Below are 19,963 nucleotides of genomic sequence, written 5' to 3'. Positions count from 1 at the left end.
TAAATATTGATTGATGGATGGATGGAGGCTTTTTTATTTTTTTCTACTGCTTCAAAATAGCACAGATCAACAAATTCAAACAAAAAACACTCAAAAGCACAGGTTGCCAAGTATGAAACACAACAGCAAGGCAAATACAGTGTCCTAAAGCCTCAACATCTCCCTAAAAAAGCACATAATCACTAAAAATTAGTAAAGCTCCACTAAATATAGGTAATACAGATTAGACCCCAGAAGGACTACAAGACAGATGCTAAGCTGGTTTATTTTCTCCTGAACAGGTAAGCACTGTGCTTCAGCTAAGGTTAGCTAACCTGACAAGGAAGTGGCATTTTAGGTCATGTGAGTGCTTGAATTCATTCTCATTGGTGGAGATTAATGAATAAATATCGATTGATGGAGGCTTTTTTTTTACTGTCTCAAATTAGCACAGATCATAAAATTCAAACGAAAAAAGGACAGGTTGCCAGGTATGGAACACAATAGCAGGCAAACACAGTGTCCTAAAGCCTCAGAATCCCTCTAGAAAAGCTCCATAAGCAGTAAAACTAGTAGGTAGTGGCATTTTAGGTCATGTGAGTGCTGATATTTATTCTAAGTGGTGGAGATTAATGGATAAATATGGATGGAGGCTTTATTTCTACACAGGTTGCCAGGTATGGAACACAATAGTAGGCAAGCACAGTCCTAAAGCCTCAGCATCTCCCTAAAAAAACCTCTATAAACAGTAAAACAGAGTAAAGCTCCACTAAATATCGAAAATACTTTGACAGATGAAGACAGCTTAGATCCCAGAAGGACTACAAGACAGATGCCGAGCTGGTTTATTTTCTCCTGAACAGGTAAGCACTGAGCTTCAGCTTAGGGTTTTGGTTACGATTAGCTTAGGTAAGAGGTAGGTAAAGTGATCGAGACTAGTGCTGGCTAACATGTCATGCTAATACATGCTAATGATCGGTCACAGCTGTTTATCATCCCCCGAAAGCTAACAAAAAATTTATATGGACCATGTTCATTTCATCTTTGACTTTAGTCCAAATAGAACAACATTTCTCAAGCCAAGGTTTATAAACTTTTTTCTTGCAGTCGCTCGTGTAGATTTAGTGTTCTAAATCTGGCAACCCCAGAGAACTTGGCGCAAACAATAACAGAAATTTTGACCAGGGGGGTTTCAAACCTTTGTAAATGATGCTAAAAAGCAATCTTTAATCATTTTTGTATATTTATTCTGATAAATATATATATATATATATATATATATATATATATTAGTTACAGATTGACAGATATTTACTTGAGATGTTTCTGGATGCAATAAAACTGTTATAGTGAAAGCACAATAACTGTTTATAACAGAATTACGTCTGATGACTATTTATACAGGAGGCTGATTGCATGACTTTTAGAGAAAACCCGCTCTGTTTAGACTCTTACCCGAGGCTGATTTGGTCCGGCTCCGTCCGGTGTGTTTTGTGAGCGTGCGAGTGTGTGTGCGCGTGAGAGAGGACGTGCGTGTGAGAGTGTGTGTGGTCGTCCGCCATGATGTCGGAGGAGGAGGAGCTCAGAAGGCTCAGCTGATCTGGAGCTTCATTTACAGCCAAGTACGGCCCTGTGGAACCAAGTAGAAGAAGTTTAAGTACATATATCTACATGTATTCAGGTTATTAAGCAGGAGATCTAAAACTATATGTATTGTATTTTTCGCACTATAATGTGCGCTTAAAATCCTTTAATTTTCCCAAAAAGTGGCAGTGCGTCTTATGTATGAATTCCCCCAGTCAGGTTGTAAGAAACAGTAAAGCCACTCTGCTCAAGTACAGAGTTATACAGGAGTTTTCAATGAAGTTTCTCCAGCACCAAGGCTGGTGCAGCATTAGCATTAGCCGCTAACAGCTCTTAGCGCTAGCTCATTCAGCGTTTTGGGGCGAGTATATCGGACTGTGGCCTGCTGCTAACCCCGGCTAGCACTGCTGGAGCAGAATTAGCGTTAGCCGCTAATCACGCTAAGCGCTAGCTCTTTCAGTGTTCAGAGGTGAGTATTTCGGACTGCAGGCTGTGCAGTGTTATCAGTGTTAAAACAACCTTTATGAGACAAACCTATAGCTAAGATAGCCCTGGTTTACCGGAAAACACACAGACTTCTTTAGTGTAGCTCTGTCGGGCAGCATTAGCCGCTAACCGCAGCTAGCTAGCCTTCAGTGTAAATCTGCAAATTTGAGCTCACTGTAAATAAACAGAAGCGCTAATCCAAGTTGTTTTTTTTTTTTTTTTTTTTAAAGAATTACAGTTTTTTTTTTTACTTAAACTTACTTATCTTAGCTTTACAGGTCTCGTCGCTTGGTTAAGTAAACAAGCTAAGCTAACTTGTTTACTTACTTGTTGACGAAGTGAAGTAAACAAAACTGCAATTCTTTAAAAAAAAAAAACAACACTCCCCCCCCCCCCTGTTTTCCTAAATTTCCTGAATCAAAAGGAAAACATGGCAACACCCGTTCCTTACTAGTGTCACATAATTAAGCTATAATAAAAGAGAGGTTCGTGCGATAACGTGTAATATTGGCACAAACCTTGAGTGTATAATTGCGATTATACCACAGTTCCATTATCGCTGTTTATTAAAAGATTTTGAGTTAAAGAGGACGAGAAAATACAATCTGTTTGTTCATAAAAACTCTGCAAGCTAAAATAGTTCCATTGCTGTTTGGCTTGTAAGCGCTGCATCCTTGCCAGGTTACCTGTAGGTGGCGGAGCAATACACGGAGAGCTCCTATAGAACGTCTCTCAGCCAATCACATTACATCCCAAAAATGTATTGATGAAATTCTACAAAAGTACCTGAAAAAAATTATTTTCACACAGACTTCATTTTTCACAAGATTTCACAAGTTGCTTTTTTGGAAATACTTTATTTTTTGTTTTGTTTTGTTTTTTAAGAAAGTGACGAAATATTTTGTCTTGTTTTTGCCAATGTATTTTTTTTTGCACATGTGTACATATGTGTGTTTGACCAGAGCATAAAGAATCGAGCGGCTGTTCTCATTGGTTGCCCTAGCATTGCTACAAAGTCCTTAAAGAATCCCAGGTGGTTGCTAGGGGGTTGCTAGGTGGTTGATGTGGAATCCAAAGTGAAGATTCCTACCTTTTCTAGGCGTGACGTTGGGTGAAGTGGGCGGCGACGAGAGTAAAGAGGAGGCGTTTGATTGGTTGTCGTCTGGCTGCCTTCTTTGCCTCTCTTGCGCCTCTTCCGAGAGCGAGAGGATCTTCTTTAATGATCCAGGGGATCGAGCACCTAACATAAATACAAAAAGACGCAAATTAAATTTCTGAGAACGTATACATATACATATACACTACCGGTCAAAAGTTTTTGAACATTCCCACATATTTTGTGCCTATATTTTTTTGCCATTTAAGCTCTTCAGGTCCATTAAATAACTGGAAATGGTTCAAAATCTAGTGTAAAATTTTTCTAAAGAAAATGAAATGAACTTAAAACTAAAAAAAAAAAAAAAAAAAAATTAGCACTGTAAGAACAAAAAAATATATATGTATATAAAAAAACTTTGAAATACCATTAAAAATCATATATTAAAAACAAATATAAAATATATATATATATATCACTGTAAAAACAAAAAATATAAATATATATATATTTTAAATACCATTGAAAATCATATATTATTTAAAAAAATGGGTGATTTTAACTATTCATTGTTTAACAGGTGAAATAAATGGAAATGCTACAAAATTCAGTGTAATTTTTTTTTCTAAGAAAATTGAACTTAAAACTGAAAAAAAAGAAAAAAAGAATTTAGCACTGTAAGAACAAAAAATATAAGTATATAAGTTAGTATTTTAAAAATACCACTGAAAAGTATATATTACTAAAAAAAATGTGTGATGTTAGCTATTCATTGTTTAACAGTTTAAATAACTGGAAATGGTACAAAATCCAGTGTACAACTTTTTTTTAAAGAAAATCGAAAAAGAACAAAACATATAAATATATTTAAAAAAATGATTTTAGTAAACTATTCATTGTTTAACAACTTTCAGGTAGATTAAAAGAAAAATCAATTTACAAAGCCTTCATATGTAGTAGAGCAGTGCTGAAACAGTAAATTATTATAAGCTATGATAAGCAACAACCTTACTGAAGCTCAGTGATTACTTGTTCAGCGAAACATGACTACAGCACACAGTTTGTGTGCTGTTTTCTATACCTGGCAACCGAGGGTATGAAAATGGAACTGGGGGAAAAGGCAGTGGGCCACTTTTGGCCACACCCACACAGATTACCGTGACGACATACCGCACAGTTCTAGTTAGAAAATACTGGCCGAAGCTCTGCTGATAAGAGCTGCCAGTGCTTAAGCTCTTACCAAATGGAGGCAATTCTTTGCCGGGTGGTTTCTTGTTTGCCGGGTGGTTGGGGGTGGGGCTTCTCTGCGTGGCTGGAGAAGCTTCAACTCTGCGCTTTTCTGCAGTGGTCTTACAAACTAAGAAACAGACAGACGGACGGACACAAACACACAGATCCAACAACAGATAAATGTAAACGCACATACACACATACCAACACACACAATGTATTCATTACAAAAATGACCAACACTAACATACGGTACATCCAACATACAGGGCAGAAAAACGATACGCGTCACTATACAGTGGTTAGGATTTAACATACTATAATATATATTTGTATACATATACTTTTGCAAGTCACACTTTTCAGATTTCGGATTCACATTTTTTTTTTCTTAAAATCTTTTAATTTACCCAGAAATCGTACCAGTCAGGTAAAGGATTAAGGTATAAAGTATTAGCATTAGCATGAGACGCTAACCACCATTTCCCCATTCAGAGGTGAGTATTATCGGCCTGCTGGAGCATTAGCTGCTAACTGTGCTAGGCATTAGCTGTTTCCCCAGTTCAGAGGAGAGTATTATCGGCCTATAGTCTACTCCTAACCCTGGCTAGCACTGCTGGAGCAGCATTAGCATTAGCCGCTAACCGCGCTAAGCACTAGCTAGCTCTTTCACCGTTCAGAGGTGAGTATATCGGACTTTAGTCGGCATCATTATTGTGCTAAGGCTTCAGCCTTAGTGCTGGAAAAAATCGGGAATCTAAGCTTACTGTAAATAAACGGAAGTGCTTTACTCAGTCTTTTTTTTATTACAGTTTTGTTTACTTAGCTTATCTTTACTTGCTAAACTTAATTAGCTACCCTCCACCACCACCACCCAGAAGCAAGACCTGCTGAATTAAAAGTTCCTTATAGTGTCTCTTTAAGACGCACCGGATTATAAGGTGCATTTTCTTTAGTGCAAAAAATACGGTACTTAAAATACTTGCGTATCATTTTCGTTCCATTTCCCAACAGCTTTGCTTTGTACTTTGAGTTGATCTGTCACTCAAAATCTCTATAAAACTATTATTATTTATGTTTGTGGTTGTAAGGTGACAAATGTGAAAAAAGTTCAAGGGGTGTGAATACTTTTGCAAGGCACTGTAAATTGAAAACATTTTTTTGAAATATATAAAACTTTAGTTTCTAATATTACTCCCATTTTATCCCCAACTTGGAAGACCAATTACCCAATCCTTGTTCATATGAACACCCACTACTGATGAGGACCAGAGCATGCCTCCTCCCATACATGTCAAGTCAGACTCCGCCTCTTTTCAGAAGTCGGAACTGCCACCAGTGCAGCCTCACTGGGTAACATCACAGTGTGCTCGGAGGAAAGCGTCGGATCCCCAGCTCTAATATAACAGCTAACATACACCTGTGCTGACCTACATTACATTAGGAGTGATTAGTAGGGAGAGCGCGCCATCTATTGTACTCCCTCTCGGACTCCGGCTGCTGATGCCAAAGCAATCTTCTTCATCTCAATCATCTACCAATACTTAAAAATAAATTAATAAGTGAATAAACAAATAAAAATGGTGGTTGATTTTTAAATATCGAATAAACAAAACTTAAAGATTTATTTTTGTTAAAACCCCCTTTTTTTTGTTCTTTGTGAAATATAATAGGTCTCTCCAAGTTGTATATGGATGTTGCATAAGAAACTTTTTTTTTTCTCAACCTCTATTTTCTGAAGTAGCTAGTAAAAGAAAAGCCTCAGTAAAATGACTGGATCAGAAAAAGCACTGCATCTACATCAACCCGTGAATTAGTACTCATGGCCCCGCCCACCTTGGCTGCAGACCGCACACAGACAAAGCTGAAAAGAGCTTAAACAGCTCTGTTTACACCAGCTAGTTAACATTAGCCATTTTGCGTAAGTTACTATAAGTTTGAATCGGATCTCCGGTTGACTCTGTGTTCTACCGAGACTTTAAATATACACTAGGGAAGCACGTTTTGACAGGGCAGCACAACTCGACAGAACACCTGATCAAAGTGGACGCTGGTTTGTGTCAGATTTAAATGATCTAGAGTGGAATCTGGGGCTTCGACACGGTGGAACTGCTCAAGCACCGAATCACCAAGTCTGAGGTAAGAGTTTAGTAGCGTTAGTTTAGCTGAATTCTTTTTTCAAGCGACGCTTGATAAAACGTTCTCTGCTGCCGTGCTGTTAGCCAATCAGAGGTGATGTACATTTGCATGTACGAATATTCATGAGCGAGAGCCGAAATCCCGTCCTTCTTCAGAGACCACCAATTCAGTGAACTAAAGCAGGGCTAAACAGAAACACTGGAGCACTTTTAAAACGAATGAAAAAACGAGGAAATGAGGCCTTTCAAATGAACTCACCCGTGTTGTTGGCGGGCTCCCACTGCAGCGAGAGGTTGTGCAAGGTGTCTTCGTTGCTCTCGTACGCGAGCGTCTCCACGTACTGGCGAACGCGCCTGCTCATCAGCTCCGCCTCGTACAGCTTCTTGGCGCTGAGGAAGGAACTCCGCCGGCCCCGCCTCCTCGGCCCCATCGTCCCCACCTCCGAGAGGGAGGAGCTGCTCACCTGACTCAGAGACCTGCAGACCGGAGGAGTAGAGTAAATGAGTTAAAGGAGTAATGGGGAGGTGAATATCTCTGATCTCTTGTCTTTTGAAGCATGTGGAAGATTTGGAAGCGATTCAATGCATCATAAAGGTCCAATCCTATTTCACTTTTGTAGCCCTACCCCTTGTTTATGAGTGTAAGCTTTTTCCCTTGGAACAGAGTTAACTAAAATTGGGACAGAACCATTAAGAACCAATACCGAAACATCTATAGCTATAATTATAGCAGTGGAGCGCTAAAGTTCAGCAACCTAACTGCCGCTCCTTAACAAGTTAACTTTAGGGCTTTATTGTATGTCTTCAGAAAGGGAGCAGGTGGTGCAGCAATTATTATATTATTATTATTAATTCCTTATTATTATTATTATTATATTATTAATTCCTCTGTGATGGGGAGCTGAAGTTAGCTTTTGTTAGCTTTTATTATGTTTTATTTTTCAGTTCCATCTTAACAGCCTCTGTCATCTGTTGCAACATTTAGGGTGAAACTACTTAAATGAACTACTACCATTTTTTATGATTTTTATTCATGTCAAGCCAGACTCAGCTTTAATGCATCAGCTAACAGAAGCCTGTGCTGTCCCACATTACATTAGGATTGATGATGGAAGAGAGAGAGAGAGAGACATCTACTGTACACACCCTGGTCTCTCTCTCTCTTTCTCTCTGACTCCGGCTGCTGATGCCAAAGCAGTATTACCCGGGATTTAAACCAGCGATTTCTCCCTTCATACTAAACCATATTAAATTGTAATATATTACACAGTGCATTAAACAGTTCTTGCTACATTTTAACAGTCAAATTTAATGCTTTTTAAGACTTTTAAAGCCCTAAAATATAATTTAAAGCTTAAAATGTAGTCATATAAAAATGTAGTCATAACTTCATTAAAATAGTAAAAAATAAATGATTGTATTGACAATTAAAACTTAACATTTCCATTTATCAATTTTCTTTTTCAATTTTGTTCCATTGTGATGCAGAACATGTTAGCATGTACGCTAGATCGCAGCTAACGTTAGCTAGCCCTCCGCTAACCCTAGTTCTCTCCCCAGTAATGTTAGTTAACTTGCCGCTAACGTTAGTATGTTAGCTAGCTCTGCGCTAACCCTAGTTCTCTCCCCAGTAATGTTAGTTAACTTGCCGCTAACGTTAGTATGTTAGCTAGCTCTACGCTAACCTTAGTTCTCTCCCCAGTAACGATAGCTAGCTTGCCACTATTGTTAGCTAACTCTATGCTAACCTTAGTTCTTTCCCCAGTAACGTTAGCTAGCTCGCCGCTGATGTTAACTTCGCTAAACTTAGTTCTCGCCATGTTACCGTTAGCTAGATCTGTTAGCTAGCTCTACGCTAACCTTAGTTCTCTCACCAGTAACGATAGCTAGCTCGCCGCTGATGTTAACTTTGCTAAACTTAGTTTTCTCCATGTTACCGTTAGCTAGATCTACGCTATGTTAGCTAGCTCTACGCTAACCTTAGTTCTCTCACCAGTAACGATAGCTAGCTTGCCGCCAATGATAGCTAGCTCTATGCTAGCCTTAGTTCTTTACCTAGTAATGTTAGGTAGCTCGCCGCTGATATTAACTCCGCTAAGCTCTGTTCTCTCCCCAGTAACTCAAAGCTAATGTTAACTCCGCTAACCCTAATTCTCTGACCGTTACACTAGGATTATTGAAGGAAGGAGAGAGAGCATGACCAATTCTGCTCTCTCTCTCTCTCTCTCTGACTCCAGCTGCTGATGCCAAAGCAGCATTACCTGGGATTCGAATCAGCAAGCCTCGGATCATATTAAATTACATTAAATCGTAATATTTCTAATCCACAGTGGATTAAAACCTTAAAAAATCATGCAGTTGACTCGTTACATCGTTCAGATGGGTGCATTTTTACATCACCAATTAAAAACGGATATTAAAAAGCAATTAAAACTACTGGTGTTGGGACATGCACACAATGCTCTTAGTAGTGTGTTATTAGTCTACTCATGCTCTACCAGGGAGTGGAGGATAGCGGAGGAAACAAAAGGAAGAAAAGACAGAAAGAGCAGAGAAAATAAGAAGAACAGATAAAGATGAGAACAAGGAGAAGAGTGAAGAGAATAGAAGGAAGGAGAAAATGAGAGAGTGGAGGAGATAGAAAAAGAAAAAGAAGAGAGGAGTAGAGAAGAGAAGGGAACAGAAGAGAAGTATAGCAAAAGAAGAAAAGGGAGAAGAATAGAAAAAAGAAAAGATTGTATACACTCAATGACAAACACAATCGAGCTTTCCTAGAGGCTACTACTTGGTAGTGTACCTCTTGGTGAGAGACCACAGACTGTGTAGTCTAGTTGACAGGCTTTCAGAGGGGGCACATCTTTGGACTGAAAGAAGCACGATGCTGCCACCACCACGTTTTACAGTGGGGATGGTGAAAACATGAACCTTCTTCGACATGTTTGCTGTGTTCCTACATGGCTTGTGGCCACAAACTTCAAAAAACAGAACTTCTTGTGTCTTTCTTTTAACAATAGTTTTCTTCCACCTGAGCTGTGGATTTCTGCAGCTCCTCCAGAGTGACCATGGGCCTCTTGGCTAGTGCTCTCTTTGCTAGTCATTAGTCATAAATAGCAAAGCATTGCAAAACATTGCAATTGTCTAATATTGTTTAGAACTGTTTTATAGTATAAAAAACACATTTCTAAATTCTGAATAAAAGAAAAGTTTACTTCTGTCATCATGTCAAAAAAGTGGACCGAGAAAAACACTGCCACCTAGTGGTAACTGTTTAATCGTAACACAAAATGAACCACTTCTGACACCAATCTTTACATTTAAGATAATAATTGAATATTAACACTGTATTTTTGAAAATTGATACAGTATTGCAAAAAAAAAAAAAAAAATTGCAATACTTCGATATATCTATATTTTTTTTAACACCCCTAATAAATCACACCTATAAACTTGTGGTGTTCTTTCTTGGTCATTGAGTGTATTAGAAACGTAGAAGTTTGTAGCAGTAAGAAGCTGTGAGAAGGTTACTGGTGAGATTATCTACTAAATGTTAATCTACTGCATCCGTTCAGTGTGTTACTGCAGTTACAGTCCCCTTAAAAAGTATTGGAACAGTGAGGATGATCCCTTTTTATTTCTGCTGTAGACTGAAAACATTTGGGTTTGATATTAAGAGGTTAATACGAGACAAAAGATCAACATTTCTGCTTTCATTTCTAAATATTTTCATCTGGATCTGATACACAGTTCAGAAGATATTGTAGCACCTTCACTTTGAACCCACCCATTTTTCTTATAAGCAAAAGTATTGGAACAAATAACCTTGAAGGAGAACTTTGGTGTGAAATGGACTTTAGGTGTATTAAAACGTGATATAAAGTACTTACCTGTGTTGAATAGCACACCTTTGTTCTCCCACAGCTTTCTGAGATCCAGTATTTTGTGCACTTTGCCCGAACAGGCTTTAGAATGGGTTTTAATGAGGCATATTTTGCCCCTGCAGATAAATCGCTTTTTCCACCGTTATTCTAGGCTTAAAGCAGTATTCTGTGAACAGTAGATGCATGTGATACCTTCACTCCTGCACTCTGGAGGTTGTTGCTGATGTTGCTAAAAGTAGTTTTAGGGTCTTTCTTTACATAAATTACAATGTTTCTGTCATTAACTGCTGTGGTTTTGTTTGGTTTACAGGTTCGACATCTGTTATTTAGTACACCAGTGACGACTTTCTTCTTCAGGTCATTCCAAACAGTTGTTCTGGTGCTCTAATGGTTCTGATTGATTTTCCATCTTTCTCTTAGCTTTACAGATGCTTGTTTTTCACTCATAGACTCTTATAGCTTTTTGGTTTTCATGTTACTGGTTATTCCTCTAACTATAAATGCTCAGTCTAAACAGATGAAACCCAAATCTGAAACTGAGCGTACAGACAGGGCCGATATTGATGCAATTTAAGGTATCGGATACCGGGCGAGCGCGGCCAATCCACTTACCGATCCGTATTCCAGTCCACAGCTTGAGCTGGACAATAATGCCGCCGCAATGTTAACACGAAACACATCACTGATCCAGATTCCAGTTCCACAGTTTACCCCAGCAGCTTAACTAGAGTTAATTTTCGCTAATTCTCTAAAAAAAAAAAATTAATTATCTGGAGAGTTTTTAAACAACAAACAGCAGAAAGGCTACATGTAATATTTGTAAATTCAGCATCCGATTAATTTAGCTTGGAAATACAGTTAGCATCCCCAGTTAGCCGTTAGCCATCTCCATTAAGATCTGCAGTCTGTTAGCCTAGCTAATATTAAGCCGTCAGCTGCTTTCCCACATTATGAATGCAATAAGAATCTAAAGAATCTCACTCTAACCAGCTCTAAGAAATCAATCTGTTATTAAAATACAATGATTAATTTAGCTCAGAAATACAGTTAGCATTGCGGGTTAGCTGCTAGCCATGGCAGCTAATCCACTATCCGCTACGTGTCAAAATAAAAGTCTCCTGCGCAACCAGTGCAAAAAGATTAGTCTATAGCCCTGTGTTTAATATTTAACATATTTAATATTTAACTTTTTTTTCATATTTAATAAAAATTAACCTGACAGTTAGATGTTCCAATACTTTCACTTTCACAGATTTTGGAAATAAAAAAGCTGAAATGTTGATCTTTCGTCTCGTATTCGTCTTTTAATATCAAAACCAACTTTTTTTTTGTCTACAGTAGAAATAAATGGATTGACTTCACTTTTTTACTACTTTAAGAAAAGACTGTATCTCCACACACATAAACCCACACACATCAATGTTAAAACTACACAACACACACATACACAGGAAGTAGACGACAAGAAAAGACGAGTAAAAAAGAAAGAAACACCAGTGTGTGGAAAAACGACAGCGAGCGTGAGCTACAGTCCCACTTACCCAAGACTCCTCCACTTTTTCTTCCTAAAACACAGAGCCGTGAGGACACCACAGAGGAGGATGGAGAGAAAGAGGAGAGAGAGACAGGAAGAGAAAGAGAGAGAGAGAGAGACAGACAGCTGCTTATACAGAACAGAGGCCACAGACCACTGGAAGAGCCCAGTACCACATCAAGCACAAACACTGCTGCAGAAACACCAACCATCAACCAGACCGTCATTCAAGAGCCCATATCCTGCTGTTCACCTGAGTATTAACACTAGCACTACTGTGAGGATTTGAGTATTTGATTGCATTTGACGACAATTAGTGGATTAAACATCAATATTCCAGAGGATTCAATGCTTAACTCAAATTTTCGCACTATAACTTGCACTAAAAATACTTTAATTTTCCCAAAAATCGTTAGTGCGCCTTATAATGAGGTATTGAGGAGAAGTAAAGCCACTCCACTGAAGTACAGCGTTATACAGGAGTTTCGTTATACAGGAGTTTCGTTATACAGGAGTTTAGTCCTACATCAGTATTAGCATTAGCTGCTAAACGCTAGCTCTTCTGGAAGCTCAGAGGTGAGTATTATCTGCTTGTAGTCTGCTGCTAACCCCGGCTAGCACTGCTGGAGCATTATTAGCATTACCCATTAACTGTGCTAGCCATTTGTCTGTTCAGAGGTGAGTATTATCGGCCTGTAGTCTGCTTTTAACCCCGGCTAGCACTGCTGGAGCATTATTAGCATTACCCATTAACTGTGCTAGCCATTTGTCTATTCAGAGGTTAGTATATCGGACTGTAGTCTGCATGTTTACCATTTTAAAATAAGCTACGTGGGACGAACCGCAAGCTAATATCGCCCTGGCTTACCACAACACTTAGAGTTCCTCAGTGTAGCGCTGTTAGGCGGCATTAGCAGTTAGCTGCTAATGCTAACGTTCCAGCTTTAGGGAAATCTGGAATTCTAAGCTTTACTGTACATAAACTGAAGCGCTTTACTCTTTGTTAGCGATGGGTGTAACTATAACTGTACTAGACATTCATAGTTTAAGAATAACATTATAACCATTAAGACCCATTACCAATTTTTCCACCCTGATTTTTATAAAAGTCAGGACCACCACAGAGCAGCTATTATAGTGACTTGCAAAAGTACTGACCGTTTTTTGCGCACTATAAGGCGCACTTAAAATGCTTTAATTTTCCTACGCAGCTGAAGTCCAGCCTTATAAATCTGGAGCAGTATTAGCATTAGCCGCTAACTGCGCTAAGGACTAGCTTTTTCGCTGTTCAGAGGTAAGTATATCGGAGTGTAGCCTGTATTTTTTACCCTGTCAAAACAAGCTACGTGGGATTGAACCGCTAGCTAATATCGCCCTGGCTTACCAGAACACTCAGGGTTTCTCAGTGTAGCACTGTCGGGCGACACTGACTAGCGCTAAGCTATGCTAATATTGGAAATCTAAGCTTACTGTAATTAAATGGACAGTTAATAAACAGTTTTCAGGAGAAAAAATCTGTGTAGATTAACATCCAGCACTTGTATTACTTTTAAATTACAGTTTTGTTTCCTTAGGTGCCCCCAGAGGTGAGACCTTTAGGACTTTGACTGGGTCATTATAACACATGACTATTCTTTGATCTAAACTCTTCCACTGTAGCCCTGGCTGTATGTTCAGGGTCATTGTCTTGCTGGAAGGTCAATCTTCTAGCCAGTTTCAAGTCGTTTTTAGCCTCCAACAGCTTTTCTTCCAGGATTGTCCTGTATTTATCTTCATATTTATCTTTCTATGAAGTCTGACCATCTCCCAATAGCATGATGCATCCGCCACCATGTTTCACAGTGGTGTATGGATGGTGTGTTCACGGTGGTGAGCAGTGTTACTTTTCCGCCACACATAGCGCCTTGCATTTAGGCCAGAAAGTTCAACTTTGGTCTCATCTGACCACAGAACCTTCTTCCAAATGTCTTGCGATTTTCTTCTTGCCACTCTTCTATAAAGACGAGATTCGTGCAGTGCACGACTTGTAGTTGTCCTGTGGACAGATTCTCCTGATCCACCCGAGTTGTGGATTTCTGCAGCTCCTCCAGAGTGACCATGGGCTTCTTGGCTGCTGCTTCTCTGACCAGTGCTCTTTTGCTTGATCTGTTAGTTTGGGTGGACCATGGTCATGTCTTCATAGGTTTGTAGAAACAGTTTTCATTTTTGGATGATGGATTGAACAGTGATCCTTGCGTTGATCACTTAAAATCTCAATCAAAAAACATTTAATTTTGTGGTTGTAAGGCAACAAAATGTGAAAAAGTCACTGTAACAGCTGCTCTGTGGTGGTTTTCTCTCCTGTGGGGTTCTAAGCTTCTAAGAACAGGATGGAAATACGAATATCCAAATATTATACTCCACTAAAACGTGGATTAGAGAAATAAAAAATTACAAGATATGGGCCCTTTGAACCAAAGTGAACTCAAAATGATTTACATCAAATCTTTTTCTCCAGAAGAAAGCAGAACCTGCAGAGCATTGATCTGGGTTTGTGTTCCGTTTTCAGAACCGTTTTCAGTTCGTAAGTAAGTTCGTACCTGGTTTTAAACAGCATCGTCGGGTCCATGTTGACGGAAGCCATTCTGACCACGTGCCTGATCTCTCGCGCGATCATCCTCAATTTCTCAAAGTTCACCAGACCGTCCACTTTAGAATCGTTGCCTAGAAAACAGCAACAGGAACGCAATTAGCATTAGCCGCTAAGCGCTAGCCATTCTGCCATTCATAGTTGAGTAATATTGGCCTGTAGTCTGCTTCTAACTCAGGCTAGCACTGCTGAAGCAGTACTAGCATGACCCGCTAACCATGCTAGGCACTAGCCATTCGGCCGTTTAGAGGTGAGTATTATCTGCTTGTAGTCTGCTTCTAACCCTGGCTAGCACTGCTAAAGCAGCATTAGCATTAGCGGCTGACCTTGCTAGCCTTTGGGCCTAACAGATTCGATGCTAACATTAGTATGCTAGCTAGCCCGCCGCTAACTTTAGCTAGCTCTCCGCTAACCTTAGTTCTCTACCCGTTAACGTAGCTAACTCGCCTCCAACATAACTATGTTAGCTAGCTCTCTCCGCTAACCTTAGTTTTCTCCCTGGTAATGTAGCTAACACGCCGCTATTGTTATGTTAGAATGTTAGCTAGTTTTCTGTTAACCTTAATTCTCTCCCAGGTAACGTAGCTAACTCGCCTCTAACGATATTATGTTAGCTAGCTCTCCGCTAACCTTAGTTCTCTCCCCGTTAACGTAGCTAGCATGCCAATAATGTTATGTTACCATGTTAGCTAGCTCTTCGCTAACCTTAGTTCTCTCCCCGGTAACGTAGTACCCAGTAATGTAGCTAGATAATTCGCTGCCAATGTTATTATGTTAGCTAGCCTGCCGCTAATGTTAGCTAGCTCTCTGTTAACCTTAGTTCGCCGCTAACGTTATTATGTTAGCATGTTAGCTAGCTCTTGTGTATAATAGTTATGCTCATGCTCCACTGTTAGAATGGAGAACTCTCCTTAATGTTTCCAGCTCGATTAATCCTGAACTCGACTGGGTTTAAAACAGCCTTTCTCCAATCCAATTAAATTATGCCTGGATCAGATCAGGACATTCCTAACTAAAAAGTCTTACCCTCGTGGAGGAAGGTGAGGTCTTTCTTGATGACGGGGAAGAGAGGGATGATGGGAGGCTGGAGGTTGTGCTTGTTCAGCAGGTTGCGATATTTGGCCATGTTCCTCGACGGATCGAACACCTCCTGCAGCTCCGACAGCAGCTTCTCGTATTTACCCGGCAACCGCTCCCAAGTAGCGCGTAGCCGAGAGACGGGGGCTAGATTCAGCCCGCTAAGAGAGAAAAAGAGAGAGAGAAATGATTCGTTTAATTCTTTCGTTAAATCACGAACATTCGGTAAACCATCGTTAGCGCGCCTTGTTCAAATTCTAATATTAAGGAGCAGTAAATCTTCTCTAATGAATTGCAGCGTTAGAAGAGTGAGTTTCAGTAAAGTTTCTCCAGCACCAAGGCTGGAGAAGTATTAGCATTAGTTAGCATTAGCCGCTAATCATGATAAGCGCTAGCTCTTTCGTCGTTCAGAGGCGAGTATATCGGACTGCAGTCTGCAAGTTTACTGCGTAAAAAAAAAGTTATGTGGTACAAACCGCTAGTTTCGGCAGAAAAATATCGGCAGAAGTTGGTTGTTGTAGTCAGATTTGCAATATCTCGTGGTTCAAAAACTAATAATAATTTACTCTGATTATCTTTTATATTCCTATTTATGAATTTAGTTTGATAATCATTAAAAGGTATATATGATTAAAAAAATAATAATAATAATAATCTGTTGGGGGGGCAAATACTTTTTTTAATGATTGAACTGGCACTCATCAGGACCTGAACTGTACTTATCAATACAACTCTGTAATAATATTTTATTTAACCTAGAAACATATTCGTAAATTCTGTCACCTGAAACATTTGCTGAACTAGTACGCAGATATCACAGACAATATTATGGGGAATAAATATTAATAATTAATGTCTTTATAATTTTTTTCTTTTTGTATTTTTTGCACTACAAAGTGCACAATCAATAAACCTCTATTTTCTGTTCTATTTTTATACATAAGCTGTAAAGCTAAGCTAAGTTACGTAACCAAAAAAGCTTTAATTCTTTAAAAATATATATATTTTAAACCACCTGAAAACTGTTTATTCGGGTGAGTAAAGCGCTTCCGTTTATTTACAGTAAGCTTAAATTTCCAGATTTCCACTAAGGCTAGGTACAGCAGCATTAGCAGCTAACCACTAGCACCACAGTCAAGACGTACCTGATGATAGCGAACATGGAGTTGAAGTTCTTGCAGTCCCTGCAGTGAAGAGCCACCTTGATGAAGTGCTTGATGATCTTCATCCTCTTCACCTGATTGGCTTCCCGCACAATCTCCGTGGCGACCCAGAAGGTCTCCTGGTTGATGAGGTCCTCGAAGTTGCGGAGGTTGGCCGGCCGCTCGTGTGGGCGGAGCTTAAAGAGGTCCGTGATGTAGTCGGTGGGCTCAACGCTGGCGAACAGCAGGTAGTTGCGTGCTGAGAGCTGATTGGCTATCTCCGTGCAGCTCAGAGACAGCAGGCACACCTGAGACTCCCGCTGCAGCTCCTGAGCCTCGACGTCCGAACACAACGTTTCCGTCTCCATGTTGCTCTTAAGGTAGTACCTGAAATATATACGTACAAATGCCTTGAGCTATGATTTGAAGCTGATGAAACTGGCACTCATCAGGACCTGAACTGTACATACCAATACAATCAACACAAAACCCCCTGTAATACTGAACCTAGTAACATGTTGAATTTGATATAATACACTACCATACCAAGATAAAGGCAAATATATGTCTAATATATGAGAGACATATTTCTAAATCCACCCATAACAAGATATATTGCATTGGGAAATAAATATTAATATTCGAATAGTAATAATGATGTCATTATTTTTCAAACTATAAAGCGCACCATCACTAAACCTCTATTTTCTGGTCTATTTTTATACATAAGCTGTAAAGCTAAGCTAAGTTAAGTAAACAAAAAAGCTCTAATTCTTAAATTTTATCTAAAAATTGTCATTCGAAAGGCGCGCTGGATAATAAGGCGCATTATGTGACACTAGTAAGGAACAGGGGTGTCGCCATGTTTTCCTTCTTATTAAGACTGTAAAGCTAAGCTAAGTAAACAAAACTGTAATTCTTAAAAAAAAAAAAAAAACATTTTCTTTTAAAGTCAAACAAGTGCTGGATGTTAATCTACACAAATTTCTCTCCTGAAAACGGTTCATTTGGGTCAGTAAAGCGCTTCTGTTCTATTTGCAGTAAGCTTAGATTTCCACATTTCCACTAAGGCTGGGTGCAGCAGCATTAGCAGAACGCTAGCCGTGGTTACCAGCTAACGGCACCCGATAGCACTACACTAAGGAACCCTGAGTGTTTCGGTAAGCCAGGGCGATATTTTCTGGTCGATTTTCATACATAAGATAAGCTAAGCTAAGTAAATAAAACTGTAAAAAAAAAAAAAAAACATTTTCTTTTAAAGTCAAACGAGCGCTGGATGGTAATCTACACAGATTGCTCTCCTGTAAACTGTTTATTTGGTTGAGTAAAGCGCTTCCGTTTAATTACAGTACCCTGGATTTCCAGAATTCCACTAAGGCTGGGTGCAGCAGCATTAGCATTAGCATTAGTGGCTAATGTCGCCCTACAGCGCTAAGTGTTTTCTGGTTAACTAAGGTGATATTAGCTAGCAGGTTGTCCCACGTAGCTTGTTTTAACACGGTAACCGTGCAGGTTACAGTGCGATATACTCGCCTTTGAATAGTGAAAGAGCTTAATGCCAATGCTAATGCTGCTCCAGCAGTGCTAGCCAGGGTTAGCAGCAGGCTACAGAAGACTACAGTAAACGGTTTCAAAAAGCGTCTGAACATATTTTTCAATAAACTTTGTTTTCATAATTTGTATTTGTATTATTATACATCGATGTATGTATCGACTTGCATTTTTTTTTTCGTTTTTATTTTAAATTATTTATTTTAATATCACAGTCACAACCTTTTGTCATTTTACCTGATATTATTTTATTTGCCCTTTTTTTTTTTTTTACAGTTTTACACTTTTCATTATTTTATGTTTTGTTTTATCTTAATTGTTAATTTTACTTTACGTTTACGTTTTTTCCTTTTCCAGTTTTTTTTATTTATTTTTTATTCTGATTACCACTCTATGTACAGGATTCTGAGCTGCGTTTTAATGTATGAAAAATGCTTTATAAATGATGTTTTAATTGTATTCGGAATGGCCTCAATCGGACTACTCTATTCCGATTGAGCCAGTTATCCGATTGTTATCGGATTATTAGGTGGCATGTAAACGTACCCAGTGTTTAATATTGTGATTAGGGGTGGGCGATATGGCCCTATAATAATATCACGATTCTTAGTATTATCGCGATAACGATACTTTTAGCGATATGACAAAAAAATTAAAAATACACTTCTGCAGCAAAACAAAACTTACATTTAATTATTGTATACGATATGATACAGCACACCCCTAACTGAAATATAAAATATATCTCCATATATACAGGATTAAAGTAAAATAAATGACACTGGACAAATATAATCTGTCTCTATTAGTTATTTAATTGTAAATGAGAAATGTGTGAATTTTTCTTTTGCTTAAAACACCAAAAAAGTAAGACCCTGATGTGATAATTAGGTAATTAGGGGTCGGTGATATGGCACAATATTTCAGGGTATAATATCGTTCACGATATTCAAAAATGTTGCCGATATTATCACGTACGATATAATATGGCACACCCCTAATCATGATATACATATATATATATATATCGTCGAAAAAAAGAACATTTGCAATGTAAACTTTCTCCAATATCGTGCAGCCCTACAAGAAATGCTGCTGACTTGATGCCTTGATGTCCATATACCTTTTTCATATACCATTATGTGTAAAAGTTGTCTGACCAAAGGAGGATGGGTCCCCCCCTCTTTATATAATAGTGTTAACAGGTGATACAGAGGTGATTTTCTACCTGGCGCAGAGCTGAATCCTGTCGGCCAGTTTGGAGAGCTGATCCGGGAGTCGCCTCTGTTTGATGACGCCCTCCGGCGTGACGGACACCTCGCACAGCGAATAAGCTTCCGGACCCCCGCCGAGACCAAACTCTTTGATGGCCAGATTAGCCACCTCTCGGGCCGTGGTGTCCCTGTTGATCAGCAGGTAGCGGCTCTGCTGGTCGGCCTTGAAAACTCGCAGCACCTGATCTTGCAGCTCTGCGGATAAAAAAAAAAAATCACACGATAATAAAGATAAATGATTCTGATTTTTATATCATTTTATAGTGCAGCCTGGTTCAGCTATACTGATCAGAAGAACCCAGTGTGTGAGCTTTTAACTTTGGTTCATGTCTGTAGCTTCAGTCTGGGGTCTTGATTGATTGAGT

The 19,963-nt window shown here is 39.0% G+C and overlaps 1 protein-coding gene across 7 annotated transcripts in view; it reads right to left on the bottom strand.

The window, feature by feature from the left end:
* Positions 1–19,963, bottom strand: part of rapgef2a (Rap guanine nucleotide exchange factor 2a) — a 107,943-nt gene that overhangs the window by 5,291 nt on the left and 82,689 nt on the right. For 4 of the 7 annotated variants that reach the window (XM_022681774.2, XM_022681772.2, XM_022681773.2 and 1 more), the window contains 9 exons: positions 19,553–19,793; positions 16,777–17,160; positions 15,581–15,792; positions 14,505–14,628; positions 11,933–11,956; positions 6,773–6,990; positions 4,386–4,502; positions 3,140–3,289; positions 1,435–1,609 (listed from right to left, as the gene is read on the bottom strand). In XM_022681774.2, coding sequence (XP_022537495.2) covers positions 1,435–1,609; positions 3,140–3,289; positions 4,386–4,502; positions 6,773–6,990; positions 11,933–11,956; positions 14,505–14,628; positions 15,581–15,792; positions 16,777–17,160; positions 19,553–19,793 — 1,645 coding nt within the window. Of the gene's footprint in view, positions 1–1,434; positions 1,610–3,139; positions 3,290–4,385; positions 4,503–6,772; positions 6,991–11,932; positions 11,957–14,504; positions 14,629–15,580; positions 15,793–16,776; positions 17,161–19,548; positions 19,794–19,963 lie in introns of those variants that run through there. The other 3 variants (XM_022681775.2, XM_022681776.2, XM_022681778.2) reach the window with 2 other exon arrangements.

The sequence above is a fragment of the Astyanax mexicanus genome, chromosome 25 (genome assembly GCF_023375975.1).
Source record: "Astyanax mexicanus isolate ESR-SI-001 chromosome 25, AstMex3_surface, whole genome shotgun sequence".
Classification (NCBI taxonomy): domain Eukaryota; kingdom Metazoa; phylum Chordata; class Actinopteri; order Characiformes; family Acestrorhamphidae; genus Astyanax; species Astyanax mexicanus.
Note: the sequence above shows the minus strand (reverse complement) of the source record. Positions and strands in the feature narration are given on the sequence as shown.